This window comes from Oryctolagus cuniculus, chromosome 14, assembly GCF_964237555.1.
Source record: "Oryctolagus cuniculus chromosome 14, mOryCun1.1, whole genome shotgun sequence".
NCBI lineage: Eukaryota > Metazoa > Chordata > Mammalia > Lagomorpha > Leporidae > Oryctolagus > Oryctolagus cuniculus.
In genome coordinates this window covers 85,960,291-85,984,858 of record NC_091445.1, presented here as the reverse complement: position 1 = coordinate 85,984,858, position 24,568 = coordinate 85,960,291, and the positions used below count along the sequence as shown (strand labels likewise).

The following is a 24,568-nucleotide window of genomic DNA, read 5'->3' as shown; positions in this document are numbered from 1 at the left end:
GTGTTGCCCATGTTTGATTCTTTGGAAGGACCATGTCCTGCTCTGTCTCAAAGATGGGCTACAGTAAACTTTTGTCCATGTCACTTCTCCAGAATGGCCTGCCTCTTCCTTCCTGCTGGTATATGTCCCCAGTCCTTCTCTCCTTAAAGTCTTCTCTGACTGCCCTGGGCCTCAGGACCTGCCCCTGCCTCTGAATTTCTGTAACACTTTCTAAGGAAACCTTTAGGGGTTGAAGTCAGAAACCCAAGTCTGAGTTACAATTCAGCCATTAAGGAGAGGAAAGTCACATTGCTTCCCGGCCTCTGTCTGTTTCCTTACAGGGACGATGGTCAGGTGCTCCCCATTTTACTTTGCATGGTTAGATCAAACATAGTGCATTCAAAAGGATTTTGCAAAGGACAAAAAAAAGTGCAAATACTTGTCTTTTCAACTTATTTTGTACTCTGTGTGTCTCAGTTAGCTCAGGCTTCCCCAATGCAATGCCATGGATTGGGTGGCGTAAATGACAGGAGTTTACTTTTTCAGAGTTCTGATTTCAGATCGAGATGCCAGCAGAATCAGTGCGTGGTACAGGCTCTCTTCCCGAGCTGCAGCTGCCTTCTCACTGTGTCCTTACATGGCCTTTCCTCAGTGTGTGTGGGTGGAGAGAGAGAGAGAGAGAGAGAGGGAAAGAGAGAGGGAGGGAGGGAGGAAGGGAGGGATGGAGGGAGGCAGAGAACTGTCTCTGGCTTCTTCTTGTCAAGAGGGTGTGAAGTATGACTTGTGTCATTAAGGTCCCACTCCCAACAGTGCCATTTAGATCTGAGTACCTCCAAAGACCCCATTTCCAAATGCCATCATGCTGGAAGCTGAAGCTTTAAGATAGGAGGTTTGGGTGAAGGGAGTGCAAAGTTCAGTCCTTAACAGTGTATTTTTATAATACACTATTACACTGCATATTCTTTTCACTACAATACACACATAACTTATTTGAAATCAACTAACATTGGTGGATGAAATTCATATTTTTAAGAATGTCTTTCCTATAGCACACTCTAAGTCATTCAAAAGGCTGAAACTACTTGTAGAGCCAAGGATAACAGAAATATTATTGTATTATATAACACTCATAACATAATATACATTAATTGTTTTTGTGTTTTTTTCTTTTCCAAAGTAAGATAATCTATGAGGCAAAAAGAAAAATAATCAATAATTACCTGTAACTTTATAGCTTATCAATAACAACTATACATACACAGGCATAATACTTCCTACCATTTGGGGAATGAATTGGGGGACAAAAGATCTTTCTCTGTTTCTCTCTCTCTCTCTAGAACTTTACTTTTCAAATAAATAAATAAATCTCAAAAAAAAAAAAAAAAGTTTGTGGAAAAGGCACGTTATCTTAATAAAGTTTAGGGGCCCATGTTGCGGTGTAGCAGATGAAGCCATAGCCCGTGATGCCAGTATCCCACATGGGCAACAGTTTGTGTCCCAGCTGCTCCACTTCTGATCTAGCTCCCTGCTAATGGCCTGGGACAGCAGCGGAAGATGGTTCAAGTGTTTGGGTTCCTGTCAGCCATGTGGGAGACCTGGAAGAAACTCCTTCTACCTGGCTTCTGGTTTCGGCCTGATAACCAACTGGCTGTTAGCCATCTGGGGGAGTGAACCAGTAGATGGAAGATCTCTCTCTGTTTCTCCTTTTCTTTCTGTAATGCTGATTTTCAAAATAAATAAATCTTTATAAACATTTTTAAAAAATATTTTAGGAATGGAATACCTATGTATCTATCTCTATAATAGGTGAAAATTTTCTTAACAGAGCTTCTGATAATTCCTTGTTTGTTGCCAGAAAATTTATATTTGGTGAATAAGATTCCTTTAAAAAATTTATTTTCTAAATGGTTATTTCAGAGCAACTGCTGGTTTTTGTGGATTTGTTTTATATCTGGCTACAGTGCTGAACAATCAGAACTTCTATTAGCTAGCCTTAAATTTTCTATACCTGCAAATAACTTGGGTTTCCTCTATTTCAATTTACAGATAAACAACCAAGGAGAAGCTACTGAAGACCACAGTTGGTTATCAAGCTGCAGCCACAGTTTCAGTTCCTAGGCTAGAAAACTTGGAAGCCTAAATATGACTGGTACTTTTACAGATACTTTTGCTGCTAATGAATAATAGAGACCAATATAGTTTCTGGGGAATTTGTTAACCATGTCAACAAGATACAAATTTAAGAAATCACAAAAACACAAAACCACAAAATTCAAGATTCATTTTAAATGAATTAAAATTAAGTATCTCAGGAATAATGACGTTTTTAAAAAAGAACAACTTGAGGCAGGCATTGTGGTGTAGCAGGTCAAGCTATCAACTGCAAGGTAGGCCTCCAAGTGGGCCCTTGTTCAAGTCCTGACTGCTGCACTTCCAATCCAGCTCTCTACTAATGAGCCTGGGGATGCAGAGAAGGATGGCCCAAGTGGTTGGGCCCTGCATGCACATGGGAGATCCAGAAGACGCTCCTGGCTCCTGGTGTCAGCTCGCCCAGCCCAGGCCATTGTGGCCATTTGAGGAGTGAACCAGTGGATGGAAGATTCATTCTCTCTTTCTCTCTCTAATTCTGCCTTTCAAATAAATAAGTAAATAAATCTTAAAAACAGCAAAAAAAAAAAAAAAAAAAAACAAACTCATGTTGTAACTCAGTATTTCTTTTTTTTTTTAAGTATTATTTAATTTAAAAAATGTATTTGTAAGGCAGAGGGACAAAGGTTGAGATCTTCCATCTCCTGGTTCATGCCTCAAATGCTCCAAACAGCTGGGGGCTGGGCCAGGCTGAAGCCTGGAGCCTAAAAATCAATCTAGTTCTCTCACATTGGTGGCAGAGACTCAGATAACTGACCTATGACCTACTGCCTCCTAGTGTGTGCACTAGCTTAAAGCTAGGCTTGGAAGCAGAATTGGGACTTGAACCCTGGCACTCCAAGATGAAATATGGGCATCCCACGTAGCTCCCAAGTGGCATCTTAACTACTGCCCAAACGCCCACATCTAGAATAATGACATTAACTTCAAAAGTCACAACTATTTTTTTTCTTTTCTTTGATTCTCAGTTCACTTTTGCTGTTGTTTAAAATGCAAATGCTGCTTTGCTTAAACCTTTGGGTATTTCCTTATGATTTCTAGAAGGTTTGAAACTATCAATTGGATGCTTTTATATCTAAATTTTAAGTATAAAATATAATTTTTAGGAAAAAACTTTATGAATATTTAGTTTTAGGGCTTTCACCATCACTGGCTACTAACTTAGTGTTCTCGTTTCAAAATATTCAAAGCTTCTTTAGGAGTTAGGAAATCAGATGCTTTAAGTACAAGTACATATTTAAAAAGTGTGAATTTTTTAAAAATATGAAGGGACTAGTAGACATCACAGTAACTCATATGAGAAGACACAGATGGGTAGACAAAACAGGAATGAGCCCAGAGATCAAAGAATGTAACAACAACAAAAACAAAGTCCTGGAAAATGAGGTCACTGGCACAACTCATGCCCAGAACAGCAGGGTGGCACAGGACAGTGAGCAGGAAGAAATCATGGGAGGAAAGAAAAGTTTAAAAAAGACTCAGAATGGGAATTACAGTGCCTTGAATGAAACAAGGAAAAATATGGACAGAATTGGTAAAAAAAAAACTTAGAATAGAGATTTAAAAATTCACAATTGGAGAAAAATAGAAACAAAAATGTCTAACATGCTTGACCAAACAAAAATAAGGATAGAAAAATAGAACACTAGGGAAACCAGGCAATGAAGCAAATAGACACCAGCTCTTGGAAAAAGAAAACAGAGATGAAAACCAGCAGATTTTCTTTCACTGTTCACCACTAACATGGAAAAATCTCCTTTGTTCTATATGCTAAAGGAATGTTAATATTGCCCCCTCAGTTTGGGGTTTTGAAAAGTCAATTCTAGAAAATGTCTGTTGTTTCCCTTATTTAAAACAAATTCCTCATCTCATAAAGTCTCTTTAGTAAATATTGAGTATTGCTGGACTAAACATGAGAGATGTAATTTTCATAATATCTTCAGCAACAGGGGAACTGTGTACAATTTCTTGGCTTTCTTGCCTATCTAACATGCTTAGCACTTAGCAGGACACAGGTGGTAAGATTTAAGAGGCTTTCCAGAATAAATCTGTAATGTGCATTCTTACACCTGCCCTGGGGTTTAAACAACTGCTCAGCCAATACCATTTAATCTATGGCCATGGTCTAAGAGAAAAACCTAGGAAAGATGGTGTTCCCACTATAAATGGCCTGGTAAGCGGCGGAGTATGTGGCCATCTGCCTGTCCCTCTCAAAACAGATCTGTGAACAAAGCAGACTTCCCCAACATGACAGAAACTGACTTTAGGGTACCCTGTATGAAAGTACTGTGTTAACAGAGACAGACTTTCTTCTCCTAGAAGAAAAAGACAGAATATGAGTTGACTTCAGGGACTGGATGGAGAGCTTAGAATTAAAATAATCACCGTCCCAGGGCCAGCAACTCCGACAAGGACCTATTTATAAAGAACCACGTTGGTCTTCTGCAGCATTATTTATAGTCTTGCAGAAAATGAACACTAACCAGGGATGCTAGTCTATAATCGTAATCCTTCTTGCTTCATTTTTTCACTACCTTAGAAACTGGCTAGGTGGGAGAAATGGAATAAAAACATTTATATTACACTGAGCTTATAATCCTATGCTCTCCAAAGTGATGATTCTCCTCTTTTATAGTTAAAACAAGGGATGTTTCTTTAAATGCGCTCCCTCCCCCACTCCCTTTTTTTTTCTTTATTAGTAGCAGCCTCAAGGACAGACAATATTTTATTAATGAGGTATTACTGTCTACTGAAAAAAAAAATACAAAATCTCAAATTTGTTTTACCTCAGAATGTTAAGAACTATGACAGGAAGTAAACAAGCCCTTACGAGTTATTATGGGTTAATTAAGAAAAGATCATAAAAAGCCATCAAATATTATAGAAATACTATAAATTCCAGTCATCATCTTGATAGATTTACTGACAGTGGTCAAGTATAGAGAAGTTAGTTCTTAAAAATAACAAAGATAAAATTGGAGATTATATTTTAAAAAAGCATTCATTGAGTACTGATTGTTCCAGACACCTTGCTAAAACCTTTAAAAATAGTATCTCATTTAATCCACAGCTTGACCCACCAAGAAGGTGATATTATTATCCTCAGTTTACACTTTCAAAAACAGGGATAGAAAGCGTATATAATTTGCCTAAGATCACACAGCTAGTAAATTTCTAAGCTGGGATTCAAATTCAGGTCGAAATCCCATACTCAAAACCACTCCACTATTTATATTCCAATGAAAAATTACAGGCAAATGTGGTAGGAACTTCTTGTTCAGTTAAACAAGCTTCTATGTAACTTTCTAAATTTTAATTCTTAAATAAGGGAATATAATATTAGGGATATCAATTTAATATCTTCCATGATTTAAAAAGGGCTAGATGATTTTTGATTGAGAGTTAATAAAATCCTGAAGTCATTTCTTTGGCCTTTTTACTACACTTAAGACAAAAACAGAAAAAAATACCACCACCAATTTATTGGAAAATAACAGAAATATGCACACTAGCTCATTTATGGAAATTGTTGCGTAGGTAGCAGAACCAATGATGTCAGTCTATATAGATATAAAATCATGAAATACGGAGGGGTTAAGTTTCACCACATATACCAGTAATGATTTTTTTGAGCAGAAAATGTGATATTACATATAAGTAATACAAAATCACAAATAAGAGAGAATGCTTTTGAAAAAAAAAAAAACAAAACATAGAATCAACACTGGAGGCTAGCATGACTGGCTATCTCTGAGGTCTATGACTTCCCAGCTATGAGCTCTTGACCAAGTTACTTAATCTTTCTGTGCCTCAGAATCTGTCCATATAATGTGGGCAAAGTAACAACATTTAGTTTATAGGTTTAAAGGAGATTAATGCTGTGTCAGTGTTTAGTGAAAGTGAGAGTTTTACTTTAACTTTTATTTCACTAAAAAAACAACCCAACTTCAACATTTTACTTATCTTGGTAAACTGAATTTTATGTGCACACACAGAACAGAACATTATGATTACATTTAATTTGATTATCTGTATTAATACTAGAGAGGAGAAGGGATATTCATAATTCAAAATGGCATGCAGTTGAAAGATTAACAAATTTATCTGGGATACAAATTTGTGGCTTGCGTTTAAATGTGACTGCCACAGTTGTCTTGGGGATTCACACCAGGTAAAACAGAAGGATTTGAGAGTGTCTCTCCTCTGCGACTTTGCTAATCCCTTGTGCTTTTGTTCAGTCTACCAAGGAGATGGAAAAACTTCTGATCAAACTTCTCATAAAAACATTTATATACCTTTACCAGAAAATGGCAATCAAACATGTTAGGTTTCATTCTTTTTCATTCCTTATGCTATTTATTTTCCACATGTGATCTTTTCCATTACTTTGAAGGGTCTGTCAGTCTTTGTAAACCCAAGATTTTATAAAATCCTAGTTATATCTTTCTCCAGTATTTTTATGGTTTTATGGTTTTATTTTTAATTTACTTCAAAAATTCAGTTGAGCCGTTTTTTTAGACTAATTATTTCCTTCTTGGCACTGGGTCTACAATTCAGGTAGTGGCCACCTGTTAAATAATGGAGCCTTTTCATTGATTCCACGGTCTATTGTTTAAGTTTTTTCCAGGTGTGGATAGCTAAAAGAAAATAAGAATGCAGCACATATCCCCTCAGTTAAGCTTCCAAAGTAAAAATATAGGTGTAGGACAATAAAGGTCCAACTTGCCTTACCAGACACTAAACAGTGTTATATTGTTCCCAGAATCAACCCATGAGGTACTGGTACCAGAATAGGTAAAAAGAAAGGAAATCAAAACCCAATCTAAAAATAATAAAACTGACTCAAAATATACATCAGATCTCCTTCTATGATAAAGAACACTTTTAACATCAGTGTGGGAAACACAGGGCTGTGGCGGTAAGCAATTTGGAAAAAAATCAAGTTACAATATTGACCTAATACACTATACCACATAAAATCCAGGTGAATTTTTGAGGTAAATTAAAAATAACACCATAAAATACTGGATAAAGATATAACTAGAGTTTTATATAATCTTGAGTTTACAAAGACAGCAGAAAACATGAAGGAAGCAATTGGCAAATTTGGCAATGCAAAGGAACAAAACCCCCGTAAACAAATCGTAAGGCAAGGACAAACTGGTAAAAATATTTTAAACAAAAATATTATCCTTAACATTTAAGAGCACTTACAAATCACTGAGACATATGTAAACATAATGGACTAAATAATTAGCAAGCACATCAGTGAAATATAGATGGCCAGTTAACACTGAGAAGGTTCAACTTCACTAGTAAGCAAAGAAATACAAATTAACACAAGGTAGGCATTTGCAAATATATGCATATCTGCTATGTAAAATAGATTACAACACACACATACTCACGTAATATTGAGTGTCAGGAAAAATTAATGACTTTGTAGACTGCTGTTTAGCTATAAATGATTCAACTTGTTAGAATGGGACCTAGCAAAAACTTGACCCAAGGCATACTGGAGCTGAAGGGGGACGAGCTGGCCAAGAGTGTGAAGGAACTTCCGGTGGTGATGTAAATGCTTGTATCTTATTTTGATGGTGTTTTCATGGGATACATGATTGTCAAAATTCATCCAAGTGAACAGGTAACTGTTTTCTCATTTGTAAATTATATCTCAGTTACAATTTAAAAACAAAAAAGACTGCCTAAGTCAGCAGTGTCACATCCTTTGGCCTAAGGAAATCCCAGTGTATTTACAAATACTTAACTACAGGTTCACTCATTAATTAAAGACTTCTGATTAAAAATGAGATAAATCTTTCCAAAAAAGGACACATGTTCAATTACGCTATATTCGTGTGATGGAATATTATAGTCATCAAAAGAGATGCTACAAAAGAATGTTTAATGGTGTAAAACTTTTGATAAAATATTGAAAAGAGAGAAAAGGGAAAATAAATATGGCAGATAAATAAATAATAAATAGATAATAAATATGGGTAGATAGACAAAACCATTAATGATTATCTATGGAATATGAAATTACTAGTGATTTCTCCCTTTTTAATGTTCACATCTTGAACATACATTATAAACAATCAGGCTATTTGAAAAAAATAGTATGACAATTAGAAGTTTCATTTAAAAACTGTGTAAGAAAAAACAAATTGTTTATAACTACCTTTAAAAAAATGCAAGCAACCATGTAGAAGTTATGCATTTTCTTCTCTCATATTTCACTTGGAATGTTACTACCTGGGTTTTTCTTTTTTTTTCTTTTTTTTTTTTTTTTTGACAGGCAGAGTGGACAGTGAGAGAGAGACAGAGAGAAAGGTCTTCCTTTGCTGTTGGTTCACCCTCCAATGGCCGCCGTGCTGCGCTGATCTGAAGGCAGGAGCCAGGTGCTTCTCCTGGTCTCCCATGGGGTGCAGGGCCCAAGCACTTGGGCCATCCTCCACTGCACTCCCGGGCCACAGCAGAGAGCTGGCCTGGAAGAGGGGCAACCGGGACTAGAACCCGGTGTGCCAGCGCTGCAAGGCGGAGGATTAGCCTAGTGAGCTGCGGCGCCGGCCACTACCTGGGTTTTTCTATCTTACTTTAAGTATAATTTAACTTTCTCTCAGATCTGGTTATCAGAATGCTTGTTGATAATTTCTTGGTTGCCAGCGTACAATGGCAACTAGTATTCTGCACTTGCTTTGTTGCTATCTATAACAACTATGGAGGAATGGCTTTTTTACTACCTCATACCAATCCCAAGAATCTTTACTCCTTAATTTTTTTTTTTCCAATAGAAATAAATGACTTATCCTTGCACAGTGTTTTTGTGTTCCACAATGATCTTGTCAGTGAAAATGAGAGAGACTGGGAGGGAGGGAGAGAGAGAAAGAAAGAGACAGAGATGGGAGAAAAATCTATAATCCATGACTGTAACCCCAATACAGAAAAGGTAATTTTGTCCAATCTCTTCCTGTTTCTCCATGAATGATAAATTCGTTAGCTAAACTCTACCAGACTCAGTATTTCATAATCTGGATTCAGCTGTATTTTTAAAAAAGGCTATACTTTTCTCCCTTACTCAACATTTTATAAAATAGAACTAGTGAGGGGCTGCCATTGTGGCATAGCGTGCAAAGCCACTGCCTGGGATGATGGTATCTCACATGGGATGCTCCACTTCAGATCCAGCTCCCTGCTAATGACCTGGGAAAAGCAGTGGAAGATGTCCAAAGTGCTTGGGCCCCTGCCACTCATGGGGGAGACCTAGATGAAGCTCCTGGCTCCTGATTTTAGCTTGGGACAGCCCTGGCTGTCGTGGCCATCTGGGAAATGAACCACAGGATGAAAGATCTCTCTGTCTTTCCTTCTCTCTCCATAATTCTGACTTTAAAAATAAAGAGACCTTTGAAGAAAAAAAAAAAAAAACACTGAGGAGTAGTATTAGCCAATTTAATTGAATATGTCCACTTTTCCTCTGGGTCACAGATAATATAACTGAAATACATTACTATTTGCCTTTTATTCCTATATTATTTTCTTTGAGGTTATTAGATCAAAGGAACTATACAACTAATGTTTTGCCAGTTTAATTCAGAACTTTTAGTTTGTAATGCTTACGTAACATGTCAAAACTTACCAATACTCTGCCAGGTACCATGGCCTCCCTCCCTCTCTCACATCTAATATTTCCCGAGCTTTTTCTAAGAATCAGACCCTGTACTGCGTGTTTAACATGAATTTTCCTAATCAATTATAAAAATAACTCTGTGGTAGGTATTGTAATCTCCACTTCACAGGTGAACAAATTAATGCTTAGAAGTTAGGCTGCTTACTCAGTTCATTCAACTATCACTGTCAGAGACGGATATGAACCCAGACAATCTGATTAGACAGCCCATTGTACAACTGGGTGAGAATTCAATATGTGGGACTACAGAGTGGGGTCTAGTCTCAGAATTCTCCATGGCCAAAAGAAGCATGACTGCTTTAGAGGACACCTCCATAAGGTACATTTCTTTAAAAAATAAAAAAAGAGGAAAGTTGTCCAAAGATGTGAATGTGTAATATCTGCCGAAACTAGCACCACAAGAAATTATTTAGGATCAAAGGCTGTTGAAAGTCAAGCTGATTTCTTCCCATTTGTTCTAAAGATCAGAGCTTCAGGGTGGAATCACTGTTGGTAGAAGCCTGTGTTCTAGAAGCATCATGGGCTCTTAAGAGCGACAGATGACCCCATTATTTACTACTGTGTGATCTTGGGTGAATAGCCTGATTTCCTTCAGTTCCTCACTTATACAATGGGAATAAAACTAATTTTCTGGTGGAGCTGTAGGAATTCTACCCCAGCTGGTTTCTAACCTATGAGTCCTATGAACTTTTGTAAAGGTTACATGAGAAGAGATAGGATAATGGCCTTAGCAGGGCACGTGAAATACAGCACATGCAAATATCTGCTTCAAGAATGAACAGTTCCTTACTACATGCAGAAGAGTTAGAACAAATATACATGAAAAGGAAGTATACTTACCTTAAAGTTAAGTGTAAGTGGTTCCTATTCTGTTATTTTTTTATAATCTTATTAATTAATCTAAACTGATAGTTGGCTAAAAATATTTAATAAGAAGGTTAAAAAGAAATGAAGAGATTTCACATCTAAGTAACTTCAGAAATGTCAACCCCCCCCCCCAAAAAAAAACCTCTAAAAATATAAATGCCACTTGGGGCAGAGCAAATTTGTTCATTTTCAACCTTTATTTGGATTCCATTTGTTCTAATGTAGTGAATTGACCTACACAGACTCAAACTTGAATAAAGTAATAGTAGAGTTCATAAGCCTCACTTTGGTCAAGTAAATATATAACAAATATTCAAGAGGCATTGTAGAACACTAGTCAAGAGGCCTGGGTTCCTGTCCCCAGTGTGTGACTACCAACCACATCTCATGACATTGGACCCAAGCTTGTGAAGGATTAAACCACATCAGAAGAGTTAAGAGTCCTATGTGAATGCAAGGTTTCTTGCCAATGACCGTGAAAGCACTTCATAATTTACTCCCAAGATCTGTTCTAAGTAGAAACCTTCCTTACAGTGATATCTTATCTCACTTAGGATATTAGATGATAAATCAATGGGGATAAACGTCACATCTCACTTTTTTCCACATTCCACACCTCACAAATTATTTACATTAAAAACACTTACAAGAAATAAGAATAGTTTTCAAAATACTCAAACTGAATTACTTGGATCTATCAGAATAAATTGAACCATAAATATTATGCTGCAGTTTTCATGCCATTGAAAGATTTTAGTTTCATCAGATGGTAAGTATTCATATAATATATAGCTTGGGGATTAACAATTACTTGCCACAGTCCCTATAATATGTCTCAAAGCACATTATAGGAAAAAAAACTATCCAGAGTTCTTAACTAATAAACAGGGATAAGGGTTGCATGATAACAGCAGTTCACTGAGTACACATGACTCATTATCTGAACCGTTAAGTAAACAGTACCACTTACCTATATGGTGGGAAATAAGAGAAGCTTCTGAATTAAGGTTGATGTCTAAATAAAAGTTCTAGAGCTCCAGTAAAGGATACACATAGCACAATTACAGTAACTACTGAAAACAGTACTCCCCATAAAGCTGAGAGCTGAATGCTGGTCTTGCAGTTGATCACTTAGTTGAAATTTTAATATTAAAGGGCTTCCTAGTCTTGGCAAGAAGAACAAGGAGGAGTATTTTATAATTAGTGAATAAAAAATAGATCAACTTCTTTAAAGATTGTTTAGTGACAAACTTTTACAACAAAACACACTTTTCTTTTGACCTCATGAATTACCAGTATTGCTTCATTCAGATGAATGGAGCCAAACATGCTTTATTCACTTGGTTTAAGGCTTCAGATATCATCTTATTATGAGCCACCTCTCAGTTGCGGTACTCTGCACCTCTCTAAACCCACAGCAATCCAGATCCCTGCAGAGGTCTGTGCTCCGTGCCAACATCCCTGTGACCTCCAGGCTTCCTTTGCCTCTGTGCTGCAGCTTCCTCTGGTCCACACAGACCATGTAAAAAGAATCTGAATCTCAGGCCTTCTGAAGCTCCACACGGAGCTAAGCGCAGCTCACATAAGCAGGGCTTCTCTGAAGGCTGTTAAGAGATCCTGGAGGCAGGTCACACCAGGCACCGCGCCTCAACAGCACTCAGGCTCCCCGCGCCCTTCTCTCAGGCACAGTAGACTGCTGACACTGCCTGTGATTTGAGGATGCTGCTAAGGTACTGTTCTTCAGCCTGGGAGGCTTATCAAGGTACAGTGCTTTCCACAAACACTACTTTAAAGACAGTCCAGTGATAACTATTAAGAAACATTTCTTTTTAAAGAAAAAAAGTGATTCATGCTAAGAAGAATTCAGAGCCATCTGAATTTTCTAGAAAAAATAAAAATAAAACTGAAGAGGTAGCATCTGAAGTAAATGAGACATCCTGCACAAATGAGTGAGAAATGCATAACTCTTAAAGGATTAGCAGCACAGTGTAGATTTGGGAATCTTCAAAGGAGAAAAAGGGGAGTGTTGGCGCTAGTTCTGAGGAGGCGGCCCCCAGGGCGTGTGCCCCAACGCTGTTGCTCTCTCCCTCTCTTTGCTACCACAGCGTGGCTCTGAACGTGGGTGCAGTTGCAGGAAGTGCAGGGCACAACACTGAAAGGGAAGCTCTGATTATCTGGAGGGAGACTGGAAAAAGGAAGCCCAGGAGAGGTACAAGGAGATTGTGAAGAGCAGGAGAGAGACCCTGTGAAGACGGTGCATTTGTGGATGTGATCCTACAGCACACAGCAAGCACTCTGAGAATTTAAATAAGGGACAGAATGACAGCAAGGTCCCAGCTGGCCACTGGGTGGCCACTGCCATTCTCTCCTGAGATTCTTCAGAGAATCCAAAACAGAGTGAAACAGATATTAGAATCCAAGTATTCCTTTTATGCCAGACTTCAGAGATCAAAAAGAAAAATGTAAAACAATAGCACCCTCCTCACTAAATTTTTCTGTTTTGTAGATCTAATCATTTTTCATCAGTGTTTTATTTATGTAAACATGTTATGTGCATACAATTATTTTAAAGAGATTTGAAGCTTCTTAGTTTGAATTTCTAATGAGGGAAACATTGATAACTATCCTCCACTTAAACAACACTTTTTGGGGTTTCCAATAATTTTCAGGAGTGCCAAGGGTCCCAAAACTGGAGGCACGCTGTCGCGCTATCAATGAAGTGTGAAGACGACTGCTCCCTTGACTAACCCAGCCTTCATGCTTCTTCATTCTTCTAGCTATGTTTGTGTTCACCCACCCCAACCTGTCACCCATGCCTGGCAGTATCCTGCTTGAATAAAGGGAGGACTGCTACTCAAACATTCAGTTGTTGTCACTGCACCCCTTCACTCATTATATGACCAAATTACACACAAATTACAGTGTGTATTCCATGTTAAAGGTGTTTAAAGTTTTGTCAGCATAGGCAATGAGATGAAGCTATGTTCTCTAATGCTATCTTACAATGAGACATGACTGAGTGTAAAAGTCAATAATCTTATTATTTTTTACATCTGCATTATTAAAATATCACGGTTTTGGAATCACACAACTGGTACTTATTGCTTCTATATTATTCTATCTGCAGAAGATGGCTTTAAAACTTTGAGCCAAACCTTGTTTTTTTCAGAACTCCAATCTCTAGCAGAAACAAACTGTCTTGACTGATTCATAAAACTAATTTTCAACACAAGCCAAGGTGCACTAATAAAACTGAAAAACAAAAAAATTCAGAGGCAGAGGTTCTAACAGGATTATTTTAGGAAAGGTTTCAGAACCGAGAACAGGGTCACTTAGCGATGAGGCCCCTGAGAGGCTGTACTGAAACGTGCACAGTGTTATTAAAAACAGAAGCAAACCAGACTGCATGTGTATGTTTTTTAAAATTATAAAGTCAGTGCATTTCTTCTAGCATTATTCTCTTTCACTAAATACTATAAAGACCCTGAATTAATTCTTGAGAATCTAATAGCCCTTAAGGCAAGTCTGAAATGATAATTACTTGGGAATATAAATTGGAATGACATTTTGGAAGGACCATTTGAATATATTTAGCAGAGGCCTAACATGCATGCTCACTAACTAAGCAATTCCAGCTTCAGAAATGTATCCTGAGAAAATAGCAAGGACACAGATACAAGGATGTCCACTCCAGCATGGTTTGTTTATAATAAGAAAAACTGGAAAGAGCCTAAATACCCAACAACACAGTCAGGTACATTTGTGGGTCATCCCATTAATTGAATTGCTTCAAGGTGAAAATCCAAAATAGAGAAATTACATAACAAAATTATGTATGACAGGGAGAAGCAGTCACTAATGTTGCTGAAGGAAAAGAGCAAGTTCTAACTAGAGTACTAGGTGGTCTCATTTCTGCTTCAAATATGTATGTGTACAGAAGTATCTATTAATAAGTATAAACAGTATGAACATGCTTTTATAGATTTAGCATAAACAATGTAAATTAATACATACAGATTGATAGTATTTATCTTAGAATTTGATACCAAAGATGATTTTAACTTATTTCTTTTCAGGGTGTTTTATATTCTGATCTTTCTGCAGTGAACATCTTTTACTTATATAATAATTGATAAATATTTTCTTGAGGCAACCATGTAATTGGTAGTATTTCTTTAAATTATTATAACACTGAATATTGTAGGTACAATGGATGAAAGTGTGTGTATAGGGGAGAAGATGAGAAAAAATGAGACAGGACAGAAGGCAGGCCTTTATACTGTTTAATGTTTTACAATGTATATTTTGTTGTAAAGTCTGAAGGCAACAGTAAATTTAACAACTTGGAAAGAAGTTTTCAATGGACTAGCTAATGTTCACAAGATAGTAATCTACTCTGAGAGATTTCGTTCTCCCCTTCCCTTGGAAGTGATGACACTGCTGTGTGATGAGCTGGTGCCTTTCCTTTTAGAAGACTCCCCTCTGCCTTGTTAGGCACAGCTCTCTCAAAATCTGTTTGGGGAACTAACCAGGCTTTATCTAACCTAACCTCAGCTGGTACACGGACTTCATCCACGTGGTCACATGAGTCCTCTGACTGATGCTTCCTCCATATGAAATACATGCTGGAGGAGAAGGGTTCTGCGGCTGTAGGAGTCTGTGATGCCATGGGACTAAGGAACACAATGGCAAAGAAACTCCGCTAGCTGCTCAACTAGAATCTCATGCCTTCACTGCTACCAACTGCTGCTAGGATAGAAAGGAACAAAGGAAGAATCCCAGTAATTCTGGGCAAAAATTTCCTTCACGCATTTCAGCATAGATCTCCTAATAACACTTCTTTAAATGCCTTGTTAGACAGTGGAATCTGGGAATAATTATCAAACACCATTCATACTGTTTACAATAGAATCATATTTCTTTTCTTTCTCTCCCCTCTCCCACCTTTTTCCTTTTTTTTTTTTTCAGAAAAAATAGAATGCTGCTGAATGGTACCCAAATGTCTGTTGTATACCATGCCAATACAGCAGCTCAGCCAAAAATGCAAATAAAATAGTTTGCCAAGTAAAAGAAAACATAACAAATTGGTAATGGTTTCTATCTTGACAGAAAATGAAAATGATCCCTCAATGTGTGGCCACTCATGTGGACACATAAAAATGTCTTAGAAGCGATCATTTTACCTCAGATAACAGACCCTGACAGTGTAGTACAGCACACTGGCTGACTCTTACTTCTTAGAAAAGCAGGAACCGTGACCTGCAAAACAGTCTGGGAACCATGTGATTTATGCACAACACACATGCACATGCCATGCACTCCCACGATTTGCTGTAAGTCAAGCTGCATACAAGACTCCCTTCCTGGGTAGAACATACGTTATGAGAGAGGATCTAAGTCACCAGTGATTTGATAAAGCTGAACTGGCGTACTGATGAACAGAAATGATGTTGCTTACCAGGTTACAAAAATTCAATGGCTTGTGTTCCAATAGGGTTTTACATAATGACCATATGCATTTTATGTGATTCGGCATTGTGCCTTGAACGCTGAAGGTATTTTCTTTCAATTTTAGGTATGACAAATAATAACAAAACATTCTGGAGATGCAGTCTAACTTTGATTGGTAGGAGGGAAGCTGAAAGCAAAAATGAACTCCAAGAAGACCTGCTAATAATTCCTTTAACATATTTCCTCCTCCTTTACCACTTATTATTGTTTACAGTTGGAGAATTAGCTAACACCATTGACCAGTGATCTCCCCCTACCCCCACTGCCAATCTGGTGAAATTTTCCCCCTTGTTTAACTTTCTAATAAGGATATTAAGTATTGATTGCATTGTCAAATTCCATCAAAAACAAGATTGGCATTTTTAAAAACACTTAATTGAGATTTGAAGATAATGAGCATTTCAAAATGAGCATATATTGAACCAAAGGGCTAGGAAGAACCTTGGAAAGTTAAATGGTCTTGCCAAGTTGAAAGTGAATTTGAGTCCTGTGGGTTATGAGTTTCAAATGAAACTTTTGGGGTTTGAATTTGTTGGTGACTTTCCTGTTCAATAAAAAAGGACTTAAATAGCTTATAAAAAGGTTAAAAAAACTTATTGGGCATCAAACTGCTCTTACAAAACACCATCTTGATGAGTTAAGTGTAAATGAATCAGAAACACATGGGTCATATTTCCTTAAAAAATGCATATGGATTCAAAAATAAGGAGAAGAGGACTTGGCAAAATATTTTTTTGTATGGTGGCTGAACCTAAAACATTTGAAAGTATTTTGAGACATGTAAGGAATCCAAAATAAAACTAAACCTGTCCAATCATATAAAAAACCAAAACTTCTATGCAGTGTGCCTTTATCTGCCTGGGTCAGTGAATACCCACTGAGAGCCTGGGCACAGAACCACGGGAAGCACCAGCTTCTGCCTCCAAGCAACTTTAAATTTAAGTAAGAGAAATCATAAGAGATGCAGGAAACTACAAAAATTGGCATCATAACCCAGATCACACGGAAACTATAAATTAGTGGAGAAAATACACAACTGTTTTCTGGATCCTAGGTTAGGTAGGATCCGTTCCATACCAATCACCAGGCCCTCAGACCTCTTACATTTACATACAGTTGCAGTGTCTTACATGATTGAGTTTCTCCTGAATAGGTGTTTTTATGTTGCTTTTAAGGGCACTCCAGCCCTCCTCCCTCCACCCTCCAGATCTGTGAATGCTCACCAAATGTTGCTGACTAGTTTCCTGGAGCATGGGAGTTTTGACCAGGGTTTTGCAGCAGGGGAGGGGCTGCTGGGCAGAGAGGACTGAAGCCAGGGCTCTGGGCTGGGGTGACGGCACATGGAATGGCTGAGAGGCTCCAGAGGGTGAGTCATGTGTGGGGGTCATACACGAGCTTGTTTGCAGCTCTGTGTCTGAGCCAGGGTGTAGTGGGAGGTGGAGGCAGTTAGGTGTGGGGAGGCCTAATATACTGCTCGAGAAGTCAATTTGAGGACAGAGGGGTATGATAAGAGAAAACACAATTCTTCTCCTATTTTTTTTCTGCCAGTATAGGATGAAGTCCTAAGCACAGGACAAGTACATATCATTAATTTCTTTATTTCTTATCAGTGTGTTTAAAAGCTGAAACATATCCAAAGATAAAGATAAAATTAACTATGTACATGTTGCTAGGATCCTGCAGGTCATAAACTTGAAGGGGAAGTGAGAAAGATTATGAAATAAGATTATGGAGCTCAAAAATGTGGGAAAAGTCTAAAAAATTATTGATGTCTTTTAAGGTTGTTTCCTCACTATTTAACATGAGTCTTATCTTATATTCATAATATTAGAAAGCTAGGGCCAGAAATAGTGTCATGTATTTCTTGTGCATTTTCTACTGGATAGCACAATACAAGGAAGACACCAAGCATGTGGTAGGTGATTGTTTATCGAGGGCTCTGTGTGTTTATTTATTTCATTTTATATTGAACAGAAATGAAGTAAAGGGTGCTGAGGTCCTATAATGACACTGGAAAGCATGGTGAGGAGCGGGGAGAGGATGACACAGTGACCCGCCCACCCCGGCTCCCGTGAACCCATTTGTTCTTAGTTAAAATAAAGATAGCACAGCCCTTACCAGCCCTCATCGTCTTCCACTTCAGTCTCAGAAATGTCATTTTCAGGAGTGTCAGCAATGGCTTGAGTGAGTTTAGATTTAAACTGGTTCAGTAATGCAAGAGTCTGAAATAACAATTAGACTGCTCAGATTTCTGATAAAGATAAATGTAATTAAAAAAAAAAACCTTACGTTTAGTAGAAAAGAAAATAGATATCTATTTATTATTCATTTATTGACTGATTTGATTTCTTATTGAGATAAACATAATTTAAAAAACTTACATTTGGTAGAAAAGAAAACAGATAACTGTTTTATTTTGAAAGAAAAAGGTGAAGCTGCTCTCAAGATGTACAATTACCTTAATGAACCTTGACATTGTCCTGTTTGGATTTTCACTGACATCTTCCCTCAGCGATAGGTCACCACTTTCTGATTTTAGGACATAAATTTGCTTATGTAGAAGACTCTTCAGCTTTTAAAAATATATGCTTACTAGTTAAATTTTTAATGTCCACAAGACAGGGAGGTAATTCACTAAGATACAAAAAATCATAAACAAAACACCGACAACAAACAGTATTTTTCATTTAACAAATTTAACTGTTGGCAGTTGGGTAAATCGGAATAATGTCTTTAGAAAGTTGTTGACATGAATCATAAATTTTAAACCAATCATGTCCTCTGCTTCAGTAATTCCATTGCTGGGAATACCTTTTAAAATAACAATCTGAAACACATAAAATGGCTTGTGTAAGATGTGCACAGTAGCATTATTCATTACAAATGGAGAAGTGGAAGCAGATACATTTTGTAAAAAAGCAACAAATATGCTATTACACTGTTATTAAAAAATTATATACATGAAGCTTCATATTCTATGGTGAAGGCAATGTTGGGTATGGTAAAAAACAAAACAAAACATGGAGTAGGGAACGTTGTTCTGAGTTCCTGCTTGGCTCCCATGTCTTTTGTGGTCCAGAAGCAACAACAAGTAGCTATAGTTTTGTAATCACATTGTCTCCTGGCTGTACCTTAATAGTCTACTCAAGAATTTGAGCAAAGAACACAGACTAGAAAAATGTTTTTTCTATTTTATTGTTTTAATGCATACATCATTGTGAAATGGGATAAAATTCATATGAAAAAAATCAAGGGCCTAATGAAGATTTTGATATATTGAATTCAATATTAAAATCCTTATTTTTCATAAGGGAGCAGATGTGTGAAAGAATTCAAAATGTGAATAACAGGTAGAATAACTAGTCACAGCACATTCTTAGGCTCCAGAATTTACCTAGAAATATTATGAAGACCACAATCCACGAAAAAATTAAGTAGGTTTTGAAAATCTAGAATACAACTCAATAAAGACAAAATAATTGCAAGAAACAAAGGAAGTAGTTGTTAAATATTGATAGTGAAAAGTGCCTTAGCCATTTCACAATTTAATGCCCACATAGACTACAGCTGGAAAGATACTCATGGCCATAGCTGCTGAATGAAATGACTTTGGGAAAAATGTATAAATCCTATATAACATCATCATAGGCATCCTCAGGGCTAAGTAGTATGTTAGAATTTACAGAATTTATCTGTTGTTAGAGTACAGATTATAGGACCAAGCTCTTCAAATGATATTAGTAAAGCATCTCTTGTTTTTAAACTACTCATTAAAATCAACAATAACAAGCTTTCATTGTATTTGCTTATAATAAAAAAAAGTAATTGCAGAAATACTGGAAAAAAGAAGCAAAACAAAAATAACTGCTGACCACTCAGAATAATCATTATTAATATTTTCTATATTTCCTTCAAAACTTTGTGTGTATGTGTTAATATTTCTCCATTACATATCTGAATATATATCTCCAGGGCAAGGATGTGTTCACCTGTTGGCCACCAAATACGGAGATTACTGGTACACGCTAGGTCCTTAACAATTATTTGCTTTGAGGGAGCAAAAATTAATATACACATAAGAATGATCCTTAGCATCTTTGATAGAATAGTCACCATGGTTGCTAGTCAGAAGACTCTGTGACTCCATGAAAACAAGGTAATAATGCACTTTCTCTTAATTTCATTTGATGTGCCACTTCTCTTGAAAATTGCATATAAATTAGTTCTCTGTAATTAAAATTTCCTATGCCAGACTCTTGATGAACCTTCCCTATGATTATTTTCACGCTAAATACTGATGCATGATCCGTCCTTACCAGTAATTAGGTGTCACTTATAATACAGTGTCTGATTAGATTAATTTATCCATCTAGGCTTGGGCTCTTTAATTTACTTATATTTTGCTTGTTTTATTTATGTGCCTAAAATGGCATGTCTTCATATATTTACATGGCAGTGCCAAAAATAAATGACTTCGGTCTGCCCCTAACTTTTCAACATGCAGGGCTGCTGGAGAGAACGGATTTATCGAATGCCAAGTACTATTTGATGTATATAGCTGACTCGCAAATTGTTGAGCCAACTTCCCATCTCTTTCTGTCCTTGATTTCTGACAATTTCTTCATATGGCTACTTCAAGGTTCAGGAATAATTTGCAATATACAGAGTTTTATTACATTAAAAGTCATCTCACGGACCAAGGGTCTCGTTTCTAGGCAGTGCACAATTCTCAGCCGAGCTGGTTGGTGAGTATGTGAGATGCTGGCAGACAGCCTTTCGTCCCCACAATCACCGTGCCTTCATTTCATAATTTTCACTTGCACAGAGCTGCCACCTGAGTTCCTAGGGACAAGTGGCTTTACAAAAACCCTGTGCTTGATAAAGGAATACCAGGTAGAAACTTGGAAGTTTCAGGGTTTTTCACCTAAAATATCTGGGAAGAACTCCCGAATTAGGACCTTCATTCAGACGGCTGAGGTCTTTGGCATCTTACCCCATACAAATACATCCTTTTCTCATTTTTAAGAGAAATTCCCTGGTTACATAATTGAATTAGGCTCCATTTAGCAACACACAAAGGACAATTCAAAGGCAGTGACTTAGGTACAGCTTTTGGTTTTTGTAGTTACCTGGTCCTCCCGGGAAGTTCCCTTCTTTGCCTGTTGCTTCCTCAAGGCTTCATACTTTTGCTTTTCTCTTCTGTATTCTGCAACAGCACCATCAGGAGCAGCTTCTTCCTCTGAAGAAGGTGGGAGATTCTTAGAATGAGTGCAAAAAGGCTCTGCAGATTCACACTTATGGGTACGCTCCTCTGCTGAAGAGGAGCTCAGAATTTGTCTTGGGTTTCCTTCATTTAATTTCCAAAGAAAATTAATATGCTCCACTAGCTCCATAACAATCTTCTAAATAGAAGGTGATATGTTAATTTCCAGCCAACTTTATAAATCTCTTTATTCTATACTGCACTATTGTAGTTTGTTCTAAATTGTACTCATTTGATTATAATACATTATATAAATTATCTAACAAATACATTAGGATAGTTACCAGATAATACTTTTTTGCTAAAGTATAAACTATGAAACAAATCTATGGATTTGATTTTGCAACAATTCTGTGTTAAGATTAGTAAACACTTGGGCTCGTAAGTTCATAAAATACAGTTTTGGGTTGGTAAAATACAGTTTTAGCCCCCCCCCCCCAAAATGCAGATACTAACATTTTGCAAATTCTCATATGTATACACGATGGTACTTCAAAAAGTTAGTGGAAACTAGAATTAAAAGATAAGTTTATTTTGGTGCAAAGAAATTTTTAAATTCATGCATTTTTTTCATAATATGCATTTTCCTCCAATGAAGATCATGTGGACCATCTTTAAAGATATCTGTTACAGGCCGGCGCTGTGGCTCACTTGGTTAATCCTCCGCCTGCAGCGCTGGCATCCCATACAGGCACCAGGTTCTAGTCCCAATTGCTCCTCTTCTAGTGCAGCTCTCTGCTGTGGCCCGGGAGGGCAGTGGAGGATGGCCCAAGTGCTTGGGCCCCTGATCCACATGGGAAACCAGGAAGAAGCACCTGGCTCCTGGCTTTGGATCAGCGCAGCGCCAGCCGTAAAGGCTATTTGGGGGATGAACCAATGGAAGGAAGACCTTTCTCTGTTTCTCTCACTGTCTATAACTCTACCTGTCAAATAAAAAAAAAAAAAGATAAAAAAAGATATCTGTTACAAGCAGAAAAGCAAAATACACTAGGATGGGGGAGTGGGCTAACACAAGAAGCCCTTCTACTTCAAACTAGAAAATGCTAGGTGTAATATTTTCCTAATATGTTCCCAAAGCTGGATGGATAAGAGTTTGTGATTCTGTGTGTTATAAAACATTCCCATAATAAAACTATGTTGGCTAACCAAAACAAAAATAAAAAACCAGAATATGCATTTTCCACAAACTTTTGGAAGGTTCCTTTATTTACTCATATTAATGAAAATTTATGACTTAGACAACAACAAAAGCCAGGGATGGGTTTTTAGCATAGCAGTTAGGATGGTTCAATGCCTGGCTCTGGCTCCTGACTCCACCTCCTGATAGTGCAGACCTGATAATCCTGAGAAGGCAGTGGTGATGGTTCAAGTAATTCTGCTCCTGACACCCACGTAGGAGCCCTGCATTGCATCCCTGACTCCAATCTGGCACTGGCCCCAGGGGGCTGCTGCAAGCATTTGGGGAATGAACCAGGGAATTTTCTGTCTTTCTGCTTTTCAAATTAATAATAATAATAATCAAAAACCCAGAAAACAAGCCACAACCTCTCTTATTTTTTAAACTGGCAAATGAAATGAGCCAGTTGTAATCAAGAATGCCAAAAATCTTCGTTAGTTGATTACTGTCTTCTTTGTTACCTAGTTTGAGGAACATTATGAATGTGCAATAGATTAACAATCAGCCATTTTGTTCAAGAGATTTCTGGTCTTTAAAAAAATGTGCGAACTAAGAAACAAGATGTCTTTTTGTGGTTACCTAATATGATTTTGATAAAACTTGAAAGGAACAATCGGTTTTATAAACAACTTTATATCGATCCTGTTAAAATACTGTATATCCAGCTCAACTTTCAAGACTGACAGCTCTAAATGCTGAAAACTCAGCACATTAATGAGAAAGAAACCATTAGGGGCCGGCACTGTGATATGGTAGGTTAAGCCCCAGCCTGCGACACTAGTATCCCATATGGCCACTGGTTCATGTCTTGGCTGCTCCTCTTCTAATCCAGCTCTGAGCTTCTGGCCTGGGAAAGTAGTGGAAGATGGCCCAAGTGCTTGGGTCCCTGCACCCATGTGAGAGACCTGGAAGAAGCTCCTAACTCCTGATCAGCTCAGCTCCAGCCATTGTGGCCATCTGGGGAATGAACCAACAGATGGAAGACCTCTCTGTCTCTGTCTCTTCCTCTGTCTGTAACTTTGCCTCTCAAATAAACAAATCTTAAAAAAAAAAGAGAAACCATTAAACATGGAAATATCTGAGACCCATATGTTTAATAATCACCAGTGAAGAAAAGATATTATCATAACTGGGATATATAAAGTGATCTTTATAATAGGTCTTTAAAACTTGCTTTCATATTCTATTTAACTACATCTTTGGATATCTCTCTTCTCATTTTTTTTTCTTTCTTTCTTTTGACAGGCAGAGTGGACAGTGAGAGAGAGAGACAGAGAGAAAGGTCTTCCTTTTGCCGTTGGTTCACCCTCCAATGGCTGCCGTGGCCAGTGCACTGCGGCTGGCGCACCGCGCTGATCCGAAGGCAGGAGCCAGGTGCTTCTCCTGGTCTCCCATGGGGTGCAGGGCCCAAGCACTTGGGCCATCCTCCACTGCACTCCCTGGCCACAGCAGAGAGTTCACCTGGAAGAGGGGCAACCGGGACAGAATCTGGCGCCTCAACCGGGACTAGAACCTGATGTGCCGGCGCCGCAAGGCGGAGGATTAGCCTATTGAGCCAAAGCGCCGGCCCCCTCTTCTCATTCTATATAGGTTAGATTTGCATTGTCCTGGGATAAAGACCAAGTACCTTGCAACTTGTGTTTCCTATATGAAGCAGTTAATGCTTTCTTGTTTCATCTCCTAGAACTCCTTTGCTGGATGTACCTTGAAGTACTCTCATCTGGTTTATAGCTATTACTCTTTTTCTTAAAAAAATATTTATTTGAAAGGCAGAGTTAGAAGGAGAGAGAGAGAGAAGGGGAGAGAGAGACTATCTTCCATCCTTAGTTTTCATCCCCAAAATGGCCACAACAGCCAGAGTTCGGCAGATCTGAAGCCAGGAGCCTGGAGTTTCTTCCAGGTCTCCTACACTGGTGCAGGAGCTAAAGTACTTGGG

General features: G+C 37.8%; 1 protein-coding gene and 1 long non-coding RNA gene across 4 annotated transcripts in view; one reads left to right on the top strand and one right to left on the bottom strand.

Moving 5' to 3' along the window:
* Positions 1-24,568, bottom strand: part of CWC27 (CWC27 spliceosome associated cyclophilin) — a 233,224-nt gene that overhangs the window by 8,822 nt on the left and 199,834 nt on the right. For all 3 annotated transcript variants that reach the window (XM_051853710.2, XM_002714061.5, XM_070056755.1), the window contains 2 exons: positions 21,322-21,431; positions 18,311-18,414 (listed from right to left, as the gene is read on the bottom strand). In XM_051853710.2, coding sequence (XP_051709670.1) covers positions 18,311-18,414; positions 21,322-21,431 — 214 coding nt within the window. The remainder of the gene's footprint in view (positions 1-18,310; positions 18,415-21,321; positions 21,432-24,568) is intronic.
* LOC127492813 (uncharacterized) lies at positions 1,940-13,539 on the top strand. The gene is made up of 2 exons (XR_007922597.2): positions 1,940-2,128; positions 13,351-13,539. It is a non-coding gene; the product is annotated as an uncharacterized lncRNA (long non-coding RNA).